This window comes from Neltuma alba, unplaced genomic scaffold, assembly GCF_004799145.2.
Source record: "Neltuma alba isolate B1F8T4 unplaced genomic scaffold, ASM479914v2 tig00005193_pilon, whole genome shotgun sequence".
Lineage (NCBI taxonomy): Eukaryota > Viridiplantae > Streptophyta > Magnoliopsida > Fabales > Fabaceae > Neltuma > Neltuma alba.
Genome location: NW_021634013.1, coordinates 14,583 through 29,680, shown reverse-complemented (window position 1 = coordinate 29,680; position 15,098 = coordinate 14,583). Strand labels below are relative to the sequence as shown.

At 34.7% G+C, this 15,098-nt stretch overlaps 2 protein-coding genes across 3 annotated transcripts; one reads left to right on the top strand and one right to left on the bottom strand.

The window, feature by feature from the left end:
- The first annotated feature begins 702 nt into the window (after nt 1-702).
- Nucleotides 703-2,539, top strand: LOC114747060 (expansin-A23-like). Its single transcript, XM_028935346.1, has 2 exons — nt 703-844; nt 1,929-2,539. Exons 1-2 carry the CDS (start codon nt 703-705, stop codon nt 2,537-2,539), a joined length of 753 nt encoding a protein of 250 aa, XP_028791179.1.
- Nucleotides 2,540-4,471: 1,932 nt separating this feature from the next.
- Nucleotides 4,472-11,848, bottom strand: LOC114747051 (E3 ubiquitin-protein ligase At3g02290-like). Of its 2 annotated transcripts, none has more exons than XM_028935337.1 (5): nt 11,434-11,848; nt 10,406-10,767; nt 9,280-9,706; nt 8,631-8,740; nt 4,472-4,769 (listed from the first exon to the last, which is right to left on the bottom strand). In XM_028935337.1, the coding sequence occupies exons 2-5, from the start codon at nt 10,523-10,525 to the stop codon at nt 4,743-4,745; spliced, it is 684 nt and encodes a 227-aa protein (XP_028791170.1). In that variant the 5' UTR covers nt 10,526-10,767; nt 11,434-11,848; the 3' UTR covers nt 4,472-4,742. The 2 variants fall into 2 exon arrangements, with proteins under 2 accessions (XP_028791170.1, XP_028791171.1); XM_028935338.1 differs by having other exon boundaries at nt 11,654-11,848.
- Nucleotides 11,849-15,098: the final 3,250 nt, after the last annotated feature.

Genomic DNA, 15,098 nt, shown 5'->3' with positions numbered 1-15,098 from the left:
AAAACATCAATTCTCATAAAATATCAAACTGAAAAGGCCAAATTCATGATCTTAGGGGAGAGTTTCCCTTACTTATGATCTCGCTACATTTGTCCTTATTGAAGTTGCTCCTATGAAAAATTATTAAATTGCTGTTGTGAAATAAGTTGAAATTATCATCATCAAAAAAATAAATTGAAATTGTCATTTTTGGCCTGATTAATGCAAGAAAAAAATTCTGCATCAAGTAAATTTCGTTACACCTCTCAATCATAATGTAATTAATTGTATCAAAATTTATATTTATACGTAACAAATATATAAAACTGGGTCAAAACTAGTAAATGCATTATTTTAATACGTCAAAAAAATTAATTTGTATAAAATAATTAGCCATAATTAAAGAAAAAGACAAAAAATAGTTGTCTTCCTCTATTGATTGACTTAAATCGTATACCATATCAATCTCCTCAATCACTCACTGATTTATATATGAATCTCATTAATTACTGATACATGGAACATAATATTTGGCTTTAAAACTTAAATATCAATTAATTTTCTGTATTTTTATGAATTTAATTATTTCTGATTCAAGAATATGGAAGCATTAAATGACCACAAAGCCCTGTATATAAATACCACCTTTCATTTATCAAAATTCAGATACATATGTGAATTCACTTCTTCTTCCTCCTCCTCACATATTAATCTTCAAAAGCCATGGCTATGTCTGTGTCTTGTTTCTTCTTGTTTCAGTTTATGGCCATTGCTTTCTCTGCTGTGGCTTCTTTTGCTATTGATGGAAGCTGGCATGATGCTCATGCAACCTTCTATGGTGACATGTCGGGAGGCGAAACCATGCGTAAGTGTGTGTATTTATGTGTTCTTTGTGTTCAGAGTTCAATAAGTTATACTGTTCATGACTTATGAATAATGTAGATCGTATTAACTCTTAAATATTGTACTATCTTTTTTTTCTCGTCTCATATGCTAATCTCATGATAAAATAGTTCGTAAAAAATTCTCACGGTTTTTTTCTGAGGAAAAAAACTATTGTTTTTCCAGTGTTTTTCTGTAAATTACCCCCTCATATTTTTCCTCATCAAATAAAATGTTGTTTGGTCATTTATTTTATGAATTGGAATGAGTACCCTGTGCAGTTGTTCAACTTTGTTCTGAATTTGTGTGTATGTCAATTATAAATTTATACAAACATCGAAATAAAGAGTTAAAAAAGAAGAACAGTCTAGATTGCCAATGAGTCTCATTTTGAAATTAGTTTTCCATTTCCTAATCTTTTCAACGCTGATTCGTTTTTTATTTATTTATAAAATTGATCTTTTTATAAAAAAAAATTAATTTTCCATATATGTATACAAATTTTTTTTTTTTGGGGGGGAGCCCTAGACTCCCTAAAAAGACAAACTTCACTCCGAAAAACTGAAAAAGACAAAAAAAAAGAAAGAAAAAGTAAATAAATAAAAAATTATTGACTTTGAAACGCAAGCCATAATTATCTAGTCCACCTCAGATTTTGCTATTAAAGAGAGTAACCCTTACCTGTCAGGCTGTCATGTATATATAAATACTGTTTATTATAACCTCCAAAAAAAACAAAATCTTTCATATTTAAGAAAAATAGGATATTTATCACATAAGTTCTTTTCCAAAAATATATTAATTTAAATATGTGAAAATTAACAGCTCCCAATTCATTCTGTACGGTATTTAATTCCCCCTCAAATCAATAAATTAGCAATTAATTTTTTTCCCTTTTTTTTTTTAAAAAAGAACGTCCTCCCCCATTTATATATATAGAAACATAACTTTTCTCAGTATTGTTCCAATTTTATCAATGTCTCCGAAGAGATAAAATACTGAATATTTATGATATTATTATTATTATTAAAGTGGTGTGAATATTGTTATTTCCTTCCCATATGCAGAAGGAGCTTGTGGTTATGGAGACCTCTTCAAGCAAGGCTATGGCCTGGAAACGGCAGCCCTAAGCACAGCTCTCTTCAACAATGGCCTCACCTGCGGCGCCTGCTTCGAACTCGAGTGCGTCAACGACCCGCAATGGTGCATCCCCGGCGCCGGCACCATCAAAATTACGGCCACCAACTTCTGTCCGCCCAACCACACTCCTCCGGACGTCAATCACTGGTGCAACCCTCCCCAGCAACACTTCGACCTCTCCATGACCATGTTCACCAGGCTCGCTCCCTACAAGGCCGGCATCATCCCGGTTCGCTACCGCCGTGTCGCCTGCGCCAAATTCGGCGGCGTCAAGTTCGAGGTCAAGGGCAACCCTTACTGGATAACAACGCTGTTTTTCAATGTGGCGAACGCCGGCGACATCACAGACGCGAAGATAAGGGGCGGCAAAGGCGGCGGCGGGTGGATTCAGATGTCGAGGAATTGGGGTCAGGTTTGGCAGACAGGGACGAACCTGATGGGACAGAGTTTGTCGTTTAAGGTTACTACGAGTGATGGGAAGATGTTGGAGTTTGATAATGTTGTGCCATCGAATTGGCAATTTGGTCAGACTTTTTGAGGGAAATCAGAACTTTTAATTTAATCAGATATTGCTAATTTATAATTTAGACTAATTTTGCAGTTGAAATTAACAAATGTTTTTTGAAATGACTTTCTAGCCTTAATTAGCTTCGATTTAATAAGATACATGAGGATCCTATATTTATGATTGATGTTGCATTTCTTATTTTCTGTTTGATTTTTTTTTAACTAAACATAGGTTCCTCCTATTACAAACAATTCTATTTGAGGTGATGTCGGACACTAAATAATTCAATCTGAACTGTTTTAACAACATCAGTAAATCGAGTAATTGATCCTCCGTTCCATCTAGGAAAAATTTTTAGACAATCCATCTAGTCAAAGTTTTGAACCAATCAGTCAAATCAAAATTTTTTTTTTTTAAGTCTCCATGAAACAATATCATTTTGAATTAAAAAAGTAATAGCAATCCGCCCGTAATTGTGCTTTTGTAATTATTTTGTCAGATTATGTATACTAAATGTTTCATTCACTCATAAATTGAGTGTAGTATTAAAACTCAATCTGAGACGTTTTGAGAGATCAATAAATTGAGTAATTGATCTTCTGATCGATCTAGTCAAAAGTTTTGGACGAATCAATCAGACCAAATTATATTAATTCATAAAACAATATCATTTTTAGAAGATGTTTAAATGAAAACTGAATCATAGTTTTTAAAAGTACTTTACGAATACGAAATAAATATGTGGAGAAGTTTATCTCGTTTAACAGAAAAGTCCTTTTCAAAAGTACTTTTTCGTATTACCAAATATCTCCTCAATTAAAAAAGTAATAGCAATCCATCATAATTGTGCTTTTGTAATTATTTTGTTAGATTATATATGGGTTATACAAAATGCTTCGTTTACTCATAAATTGATACCTTTTTTATTTAAATATGATTGGTTTTATGGTTATATATAAATATTTTTTAAAATCATTTAATTAAATATATTATTTTAATTACAGAGTTCCTTCTAATTTAATTATACATCCTAATTTAATTATAAGTAGTCCCTATTCAGCGGCTGAAGCGAAAGATATGTTTTGGACTGATACAGGTTAATAACATGGGTGCGTTGGATGCGTCAGTGTGAGGGGGAGAGAGTACTGACGTGAGACTTGTTTGACAGAATAATATATGCCACATACACATACGCACACTAAAAAAGTGTTTGAATAAAGTAAATATGTAAAAGAATTTTTTTCATTTTACAAAAAAAGTGCTTCTGAAATTATAGTTTGGAAGTTGCTAACACCTCCTAAATCATGAACTATTGAAGGACACATATATGTTTATGGGGGAATTGTTATAATTATAGTATTACCTTGTTCTTATTTGTAAAACTTCATTTCTAGTATAGATAAGACCGGATGTATATAATAATGATTCATTATAGCTTTTGCTCCAAAAATGATTCATTAATTACAGTTATGATGCTTTTTTTTCCCTCCGACCTGGATACAGCAATGATTCATTGAATACGTACGTTTTGTGTTGTTTCAGAGCTGTCACGGTAAATGAACCACAGGATTCTTTCTCAGATGAATTTGGATAGTTGGCCCAAATATTTTTTAAAAAAGGAAAAACCAGAGAGACATGACAGCTTTCTTATGTGCTGTGTGAAATTCTCAGGACGTCTTCTCTCTCTTTTTTTTTCCCGTTTTTTTTTTACACGTAACCAAAAACACTTTCAAACATGTTTCTATTTTTGCCCAAGCAATTCTCCTCTCTCTCTCTCTCTCTCTCTCCCCCCCCCCCTCTTCTTTTTAATGCAATGAGCCAAAAATAAGACACACAGGCCAGATCAATCAGCAATGTCAATATCAATATTAATATCCCAAGTCATAAATATTTTGACTTCATTCCTTGTACAAAAGAAAATATATGATCTATTAACACTACTGAAAGAAGCACCAAACCAAAGGAAGAAATACAACTCTCAATATTACAAGGCTGTAAACATGTTTCAATTTAACTCATTTTTTCCTTTCCCAAGGTATTATTAAAAATGGAAATGCTGAAGATAGAGAAGCAGGAGATAGAACGTACAACAATGGTTAAGGAAAGTAACACGCTTGCTATACAAGAACTTAATCTGTAGTATTCACAATGTCTACACTTGGTATTAATTCTTCCTTTCGCTTTTTTCATCTGGTGGTGGCTTCAGCCGCAACACAAGCCTCTTGAAAAAGGATTATGGCGTTTCATCAAATTCCATCTCCTATACATAACCAAGAATACAAATCAACCATCATTCCATGAATGGGTTTTCACTTTCCAGGGCAATATTCAGCTCATCAATCAGAAATTCACTTTGTTAGCAGCCATAAAGAATATCAGACACTAGACACCTAAGGCTATTTCAGTTTGAGTGATAAGAGTAGAATGGGATGGGGGTATATGCAAGTCTAAGATTCAATCCCTCCTGATGTAACAACTCTCTCTCTCTCTCTCTCATTCACGCACACACACACACAGAGACACACACAGAGTCAGATTTTTTGCTCTCATAACACTTGCTCAAAAATCAAAGTCACTTGTATGCATAAATGCGATAAATTATCCCAGTTTCTTACTTCCGCCTCTTGTTATCAAAATATTTAATGATATAAGTGATTGCACGTCTAGGAAGCATTGACACTTCAAAAAAAATAAATGAACTTCCTATATTATACATCAATCAATGTCAATAGAAAACATAAGATCTATAGCAAATAACACTATTAAAATCTTCTGAATGATGTGACTCATTTCTTAAACTCCTCACAATATCTGATGACTCGTCTAATTTGTGCGAAACGCGACATCTATCAAATCAAAAGCTGGACATTTCACACATAGTTTGTGCCACAATGTCCATGTTTCAAAGTGTTTGTCCATATGTTGTAGAACCCGCTGTAAGAACTTAATATGCACTAGTATAGGGAAGGTGGGTGGAAGTCAATCAAAGTGAAGAACTTGCAACCTCAACTCATGCAACAAACCTTCTCATTACACCATGACGTATAAATTAGTATTCAAACCCAGTTTCCTATGCAAAATTTTTACTATAAATTGAGGAACGGAAATGGAATTCTAATATCATGCAAGTTAGGTTTGCAACTATGCATTAGGGGAGCATTTGGGTGCATAAAATAAAAAAATCAATATTTTAAGAATATATTTTTTGGATTACATATGGATAAGCTAAAGCTAGAAGCAAATAGCACCCACAACTTCGCACCAACAGAGGTGAGTGTTTCGTGCCACTAGGTCATATGGCCAATGGCATCTTCTACATACTAAGCTAAAAATATTATATATTTTATGTACTTTTAAAAATTTAAATCAAGTCCTCGAGCAAAATTAAGCTTCCGTATCCGGTTCTACAGTAGAAACAGGAAAAGGGGTAGAAACAGGAAAAGAAAGCAAGACAAGGGCTGGTGTTTTAGAGAGGCTAGATCCCATTCCCTCCCACAATTATTGCCGAATTTTCTGCCTACCCACTCTCTCTCTCTCTAAGCCCCCCATTTATAACCTCTAGATCCAACTGCTGTATAATGAGGCTACAATGCCCAAAATTAATCACAATGCTATAATGCCAAAAGCATAGAGCTTACATATTAAACATTGCTTCAAGCTTGGTGGCGTTACCACTGAGTCCTCCAACTTTCCAATATTAATATTTTATGGCACATTGGTATTGTTTGCAAGATCATTTTATAGGAATAAATATTAATATCAGTTAAAATTAAATATATTACTCAAAACAAACGACATGAACCATAAATAGACAAATAAGATGTTTATTTAAATTATCCGCACCATACCTCCTGCCAAATATAGTGTCTAGAGGCACACCAGATGCTCCTCATCCAAAGGGTGCCAGATTTTAATTCCAATAAGATAATCTTATAAAAGAACAAATATATTCAGAAATTTTACAGGGGAAAATTGCATTACCCAATGGCAGTTCACCAGAATTTGAAGTTCTCTGACACATAAAGAACTGGGTGACACTTTCAAGATGAAAAGTGCAACATATGAATACAATTCTTTTTACAATGTAGCATTTGACAACTTTTTATCCACATTAAATTGTTTAAAATCTGACATAGTTCCTCAAACAGCCTTCACATGTCCCACACCCACCCTTATAGATCATTCACCAAGCCTTTTACAAGCTCACACAGCGCCGTCAACCCAAAACTCTTAAAAACATTCTATTTCAGAACCAGCTCTTGCTTGACTTTGGGTTGGGGGGGGGGTTTCTAAAGCCCAATAACCTTATCATTGGAGGGATAAAAATTTAATTCAATTATTTAAATAATCAATCAAGTGGTTAGAACTTTCCATGTGGCGGTTTTTTTTTTTTTTTTTTGGGGTTTTGTTTTTGAATGAAGCCATATGGAATTTCATGATGGCCTAGCACATTCAAACATGCCACCACAGAGAACATGCCGAATTTATACTCAAAGGCACAGAGGTACAAGCCAGTAGAAAAGATCTTAGGTCATAGAAATTTCCAAATGGACTTTGAGTCTATCATTGATTGATTTATCGGGCTTAATCGAATTCCCCATGAACATTTTATCTGGATGATAGAACCAACAAACTCAAGGATCACTAGTAGGCTCAGCGTTCAATCTACAGGTTTCCATAGTTACACCAGCATCAAATTTAGAGTTGAAAGATCAACAGATGGAGCCTAAGAATGATAAACTGGTGGCCAGGCTTTGCATGTATGCAGTGTAGATATTGTAGACAGCGGCAAATCAAATGGATAGGTTAAGACTTGGGAAACAGCACAAAAAGTTATGCAGCTTATACAAGTAATAAAGCAAGAGGAAAAGGTTAGGAGCTGGGACTATTATATAACTAAAACAATAAGGCAGGTAAATCATAGATATAAGTGAGGATTGAATAAAACCTTAGCTCATAGGCAAGCTAAAATCCAGTCTTAATTGTTTAAATTTAACCGCCAACACTCAATTCTTCAAAATGGTTCACACGCAGTTTCTCTTTTTAACCAAGTTGTTTATTTTACATTCAAAATCTTCCTGCTAGAACTTTAATAGAACTATATTTTAACTACCTATCCATAAGAAACAAGGGCTAAAACCAGGAAACTGCTCACTAATCAAACTCTGCCACTCAACGAACACCACATAATGATAATATGCCTAATATGACTCTGAAAATAGAAATTACATGGAAGTACTTAATTAAGAACCCAGCCCCTACATGCCCACTTAAAACTCAAATACTTTCAAAGTCTGCATCTTCATGTTCAGAAGGAGGATTCTCGTATATAGCAGGAAAAGATGTCAAAGCATACAAGCCTAGAAATTCACGTTTGTTTCAAAAGTAGCTGACTGTAAAGATTTATCATATAACTGTTCTTGCACCAACGAAATTCTGATAGTGAAGTGAAATGGAGGAAATAATTTGTGACAGACTAATTCCACATGCTTAAGTGCAAAAACCTGCATTTTCATTGGGAAAAAAATGGGGAAATCGCCAAACTTTATGATTCCTATAAATTCAAAATATATTCACAAGTGAATCAGCACGTAAAACTGTTGATAAATTACTAGTGGCAATTAAAAAGAAGGGGAATAAGTATATTAGGAGAAAAGGCAAATATAAGTCAAAATTGATCATGTAAACTCCTAAATGTACACTAATGAATTGAAAACAACCAACAGTTCCCTTTCATATTCATGCCTAGCTTTCAAGAGACCACAGGCACTTAAGAAACAAAATTATAAATTACTTAATTGCTGCACATCTAATTAGCCTAGTTTATGGTTTTCTTTCTTTGTTTTTTTGTTTTATAAATTTTAGGTAGGGATGCAATCTCAACCCAAGTCAAAGGCAGGGTGCTTGATCCAACTGCGCCATTCTTTTATTTCTAAAGAAGGGTGCCTTATCTTCCTCTTCTCTAGGTTCTCCCACAACAGGACCTCTTTTTATGTAAAACATATTTATTAAGATAATTAAGCATGCAGTTTAAGAGTCTTTATTCATTCTATGCTTGTCACCGGTGAAATGCCAATCATTACAGCAAGAAAAAATTCACAAACCAAAGGAGGAAAAGTACCTTCCCACACACTGGACAGTTTTCACTTCTCTCCATCCACTCATAGATGCAACCAAGATGAAAATGGTGAGAGCATTTTGTCATTATCTTTGGATTCTCTTGGGTATATTCTGCAAGCAAAAGAAGTATTGTAAAACCATCAGAATCTTCAGATCCCACTTTATTAATAAAGAATTTGCCAGCATCAACAACTTCATTGAAACAACGATCATATGCCATGAAGTTGAATACTAATTTCAAACCCTAGCAGGTTCCTGAGTTTCTTAAGCAAAGGTTAGATTCTAAGTCAATGCTTCTTCAGTAGTAAAATGTTACTCCTTTCCTTCTTTAAAATCAACTAATGGAAGACCAAAACAAAACCATTGAGAGAATCATATTTCATTTTCTGAAAACGATATGCATACTTTACTGATTGAAACATCTAATGTTTTAAAACTTTTACGAATTGAGAATAAATTAAATTACGTGACAGAGGTTAGAGTCACAAGAATGAATGAGTGTTCCATACATCGTCCAACACAAGTATAAGAAAAAACCAAGTCAAAGGCCGGACATTCAGTTTTCTCACTCCATATCAAGACATGCACCAAAACATCCGATGCTATCATCATGAAGCTTCAAACAAAAATTCCAGATTTAATATCTCTACCTTCAAGACATGTTGGACAAACATCTTCATCTTCTAATGGTGCATAGACCGCCGCAGCTCCAGGTGTATATTTTGCTGATGAAAGTCTTAGTGAGGACTTAGAAAGGTATTCCTTTGATCCATTTTCACAGGCACATTCATTCCATTTGTCTCCCATACTCAATGAGTCTGAATCCACATCTAGATCACTTCTTAGAGGTTGTGATTCCTCATTTGAATGACTTGAACCCTTCTCACGTCTTGAAACTAGTCCATCACGTTGTGAGAGAAAATACCTAGAGTCTGCATCATATGGCAAAGGCCGGGGAGGAGCACGGTACATCCCTGATAATGAACTATCCAGGGATGCCGTAGAAGTCATAGATGCTGCCCCCTGGACGGATGAAGAAATGGAATGCACTTCACGCCTACGAAATATTGTATTATACTGAAATCGGAAGTATGGAAAAATGTTATATTTATATTGTAGATATGTAGCTCTCATCAATGAAAAATACCTCACCATGAAAGATACATCTACCAGTTAGGATTAAGATATCTTTTTAAAAAAGAAAGTGAACGATAATTAATGTCAGTGACCAATGATACTGCAGATTTGCCACTAAAACGCTCTCAAAAAACAGAGAAAATTAATCAAAAAGCAATAAACATATTATCTCTGTCTCTCACAGACTTGATTTGTGACTTTAATAGGACAACCTGAAAAGCATTAGAACCTCATATAGCAAACGCATCCCTCCTACAATAGGCTTACAGGCAACTTTAATTAAAGGCGCACTTCAACAACAAATCTTCTTCATTAGCATACATGCTTATATGTGGCAAATAGAAAGCCATGATGTGTACGCATATTTTTATGACTTGAGGAGTGACAGAATGCGAGCAATCTACCTGCAAGTGCAATGGCCTTTCCTTGTTATAGACAAATGAACAAAAAGATGTACATGTGCACCCATGCTTACAACAACCAGAGGCATGATCCTAGAGAAAATATGACAGACAGGCATTCTACTCCATAGAGATACAGGAAAAAATGGTGCATGATCAAGTCATTAGGGAAGGCATCAGATTCAAATTCTGAAACATGAGACAGAAGGGAGAAAGAGGCTAGGATTAAAAGACATACCACATTCAAAAAGTTATGTATGAAGCAACTGAAGCACATGCAATTTCTATATACAGAGCTATTTGGATTTACATAATCTTCAAGATTCTCAACACTTAAACAACCACAAACAGAACCCATTGTGCCAGCTTCTGCGTCTTCCTTAAAATTTTCCCACTCCTCAACTAATCAACAAAAATAGTTGGTGCTACATGTAGGAGATGAGAAAAAGAGATGGCCTCCAACAGCAACAAGATTTGATAAATAAGGAGAGGGGATTCTAAATTTCCAGAAGCTTCACCGCGTCCGCAAACCAGGACCCTCCCTCTTCCATTTCAGATGCCCGCGTAATATGGATTAGCAGCCTGTTTTATCTCTCTCACCTGCAAAAGAAGCCACAATTGCATACAAATGCTCAGTGAAACAGACGGGAAAAGCTATAACGGCTGTCATTCAGAGCTAAGATTTACTTTTAAAGGACCAAAGACTGGTATCGAGCAATGCAGGTTTTGATCGAGGGATAACGCAACATATACTTCGCTAGAAGATTGGGGGTGTGATGTTAGTCGAGGATACAGCTAAAAAATTATAAATTGAAAGAAGACAATAAGATATTAAAAAGAACAAGAAGAAGAAATAGAGAATAAATGCTCTAAGATTACCCAGAAGTTGTGGAGTCTTTTACCACAACCGACAAATCAATTACACAGTTTCCTTCAAATTTTGGAAAAACTGATTCTTTACTTCACTGATGAACAGTGACGATGCATCAACTAACAGTAAAAATAATTGATTGTCCTTCTGATGGCTCATCACAACCGCTGATTCACACAATATGCAGACAGAAAATAAGCAGGCGAAGCATGATCATCCCATTCATGGAAAATTAAGGGAAAAAATTAAAGAAAAATCACATTCGATTTCCATCAAAGAAGAAAGATAGACCCAACCCAACGAAAAATCAAAACATCCATTCGTGTTATCACATTCAAAATCATCATCGCAAGCAAGAAATCCAACTGTGACACTGAGATATTTGAAAAAAGTACCTCAGTTAGAGAGGGAGAGGTTAGAGGTGGAGAGAGGAGAAAAAGATTCAATTTGATCTTCCGTGGATGCAACACAACAGAGTTACACAGAAAGACTTCGAAATCAAGTGAACTGAATTGAATTCACATCATTGGAATCTAAAAGAAATTAGACGCGTGTCGGTTTACAGATTATTGGGCCAGAACAGTAATAAATTCAGTGAAATCGAATCCCTCTCACCGTCTCTTCTGCTATTGCGGGGCTTTGGTTTGGTGAGTGAATGGATGAATCTAAGCCAATCTTCACATACAAAGAATCCTGAAAGCGAAAGCCAGAGCCACTGCCACTTGTATTAAATTCCAATGATGGCATAAGTTGCGGCACTGTGCGTATATACAGTACAAGCCCTATCTAACGTTATTTCTAAGTGCGTACGTTGGACAAATACGAGTCCTATTAGGCCATTAGGTGTAGGATTTCCATCACTGTGGAATACATGGTCGTCTGGTCTGGTAACCTGTCATCAATTTCCAGCTGCCGAGCAAGTCAACCAATATACTCTCTTTTTTTTCTTTTTCTTTTTCTTTTTTTTCTTTTTCTTTTTGCCCTTTTCGCCCAACATTTTTATTTCCCCTGTGAGTGACTCGCGCACCATTATAAGGATTCGACTCAGGACATCACACTCTTGAAAAAAAAAGAAAGGATTAAAAAAGGCTTAACGTTGAGCTAGTTGTGATGCCCCAACCCAATATATTTAGAGATAATGTACCAAAAACAAAAGTATAGTAGTATATAGGATAGGATGGGGGCAACCCCATCCCAATCCCATCTCGTATTTAAGAGAGGACACTTTTTTGTCTTGTGTTCTGTCTCATTTTGATAAAGTCTAATCCGAGACAAAATATAATGAGAATAGGATAAAGATGTACCTTTTTTGATCTTTTTTATTTGAAAACTAACTGTACATGGTTTTCTTAAACTCTAATTGGTATAAGAAAAATGGAGGAAACAGTGTCAAACCAAAATACCCAACAAGTATTAGCTCTTCTTAAAAAGGAGGTGATCCAGCCGCACCTTCCAGTACGGTTACCTTGTTACGACTTCACTCCAGTCACTAGCCCTGCCTTCGGCATCCCCCTCCTTGCGGTTAAGGTAACGACTTCGAGCATGGCCAGCTCCCATAGTGTATAGGAGGATACAAAAAAATTTTAATTTGCATGATTTAAAAAATTAAAAAAGTGGGACTAAAATCTTTTAACTAATTTTGTTTACTCTTTAGTTTTCATCAAAATTCTATAACATCACTTTTCACCAAAAGAAAAATTATAACCCTACTTTTCTAGTTTTTTTTAATGGAGCGATCATTAAAATTTTTCCTCTTGTCCAATTCTCTCGTACCAAGCATATCAAACATAGGGTTAGAGTTAATAAAATAGCTTTGATCCGATGGATATTCATGGTTCCCCAATTATCTCCCAAATTAGCTTCTATGGAGGGCGTTTGGTATCGTCATGATCTGGAACAAACAGAACTTCTTTGGATCCCTCTTTGCAAGCTCAGTTTCTACACCAAACTCAACTTTCCTTTGGCTTGCAAGTCATGGAAACACGTTGTTGCAGTAACGTCTTCCTCCACTAATGCTGAGACAAAGGAAGTTTATGGCTTTCATAAAAGGCTACGCGATCGTTAGTTTCGATTAATATTTAATGTCTGGTTTGTTTTATGTCTAGTGTGCTTGATTTCCTTATCTAGCTAGTCCGTTTGTTTCTCTATGCATGTTTATTATTCGTTTTCTGATGCTGTCGTATGAGGTTGTTGTTGGTTTTTCTAACTTTTGAGGTGTGTTTGGTACAAGCGATTTGGAGGAGAGGAGAGGGGAGGGGAGAGATTTTAATCATTTCCTCTTATTTGGCAACATACAAATTTTAGGAGAAGAGGGAAAAAATTTTAAAATTTTTCCTCCCCTCCCCTCCTCAACCTCACTTCTAAAATTGGAAGGATTTGGAGGGAAATGACAATATTTTATCATATTGTGACTGTTATACCCATATTTTGTCATATTGTGATCATTATGCCCTTATCTTAAATAAAATAAGGACAAAATTGTCCATGTTAAATATTTTTCCCTCCCCTCCCTTTATGGACCAAACAAAGTAATATTAAAACTCATCTTCTTTCCTCTTTTTTTTTTATAAATCCAAACAAGATAATATTAAAATCCTTTCACTCTTCTCTTCTTCCTTTCCCTCCGTTAAAATTCCTCCCTTCCCCTTTCTCTTATTGAGTCAAACAAACCCTTAGATCAAAACTTTGAATTCTGGATCTTCTTTCCAGTTGCGTTTGCAACATCCTTTGGGATATCCTATCCGAGCCCTTCACCCTGGTGGCTTATCTAGGTAGCCATCACCACACACTCTCTGCAGTGTAAAGTTAGTTCTTCGCCACCTACATCGTTTCCAGCAATGTTCTTTGCGTGCAGCGTCTGAAATGAAATGGTAAATTAGCTCATGTTTTTTTGTGCTTGTTTTCGTTTAGTTGTGGTTGTTGTCTTATGTTTTCATGAGTTTTATTGCCCCTTTGATTTACTTGTATAAATACTTATAAATACATATTATGTAGGTTGAGATAAAACTCTTCTTACACATAGTATTTTTTTTTTTTTTTTGTGCTTTGAGTGGGTTAGGCCTTGTCATATTTTTTGAGTCTCCTGACATATAGAAACCCAATTTATGTGTATAATTTTATTTAGTTAATTGTCTTTTGGAAAAGAGTAGTATATACACAAGTCCTTACTTTGCATTAATTTTTTAAGGCATTTAATTCCAAAAAGTCAATGGTTTAATTCAAAAGGACTTCTTCACCATGATCCTATGGGAACACGTCGCATCCTAGCGGGGAACAATCCAAAATGCACGTTTAAAACCGCATCACTCTTTCCGAGTGATTAAGCCATAAGTGACTTTTAATATTTTTATTAGAATAAAAACATTTTAAAACTGTTGGCAAAAAAAATAAAAATTAAAAGAATTAAGATGCGAAAGTAACCAATATACCCCTGTGCACAGATATTACAAAATTGTAGAATACTCACATTAAGTTTTTTATATCTATTATATTAAGTTCTCCGATCATATATAAAATTATGTGTCCTAATTTTCAAAATATTAGCATTTAATGATAAATTCACATGAAACAAAAACAACATATGATCATATGTAATTAGAAAGTAAAAGTAAACATGACCCTTCCAAAACAGAACAAAACTCCCATCTTGATTATGTGTATTTTTGCAATTAGGTGAAATATATGATTGCAAATATACTTCATAAGTACCTTTGCCCCTTAAGTCAAATTAAAAAATTGCACGCTTATTCTCTTTAATTTTTTGCTAACAATTTCACGATATTTCAATATTAAGTATATTTTCTTCTTATCTTAGCTTCCAATATCAATATTGAATAAACGTAAAACATTGTAACAAATCATTGGTATAGAACTTTATAAAAGGAATCACAAAGTCACTCATTCAAATGTTTGATACATGGGGACCTAGGGAGTACATCATGAAAGGGGGCAAGGATCCTTTTGGCCAGGTCTTTTTCTTTTGACCAAAAATTATGGATTTGAGACAGGAGCATTATGGGATTATACATTATTTAATTCCATTTCTATTAATCTACTATGC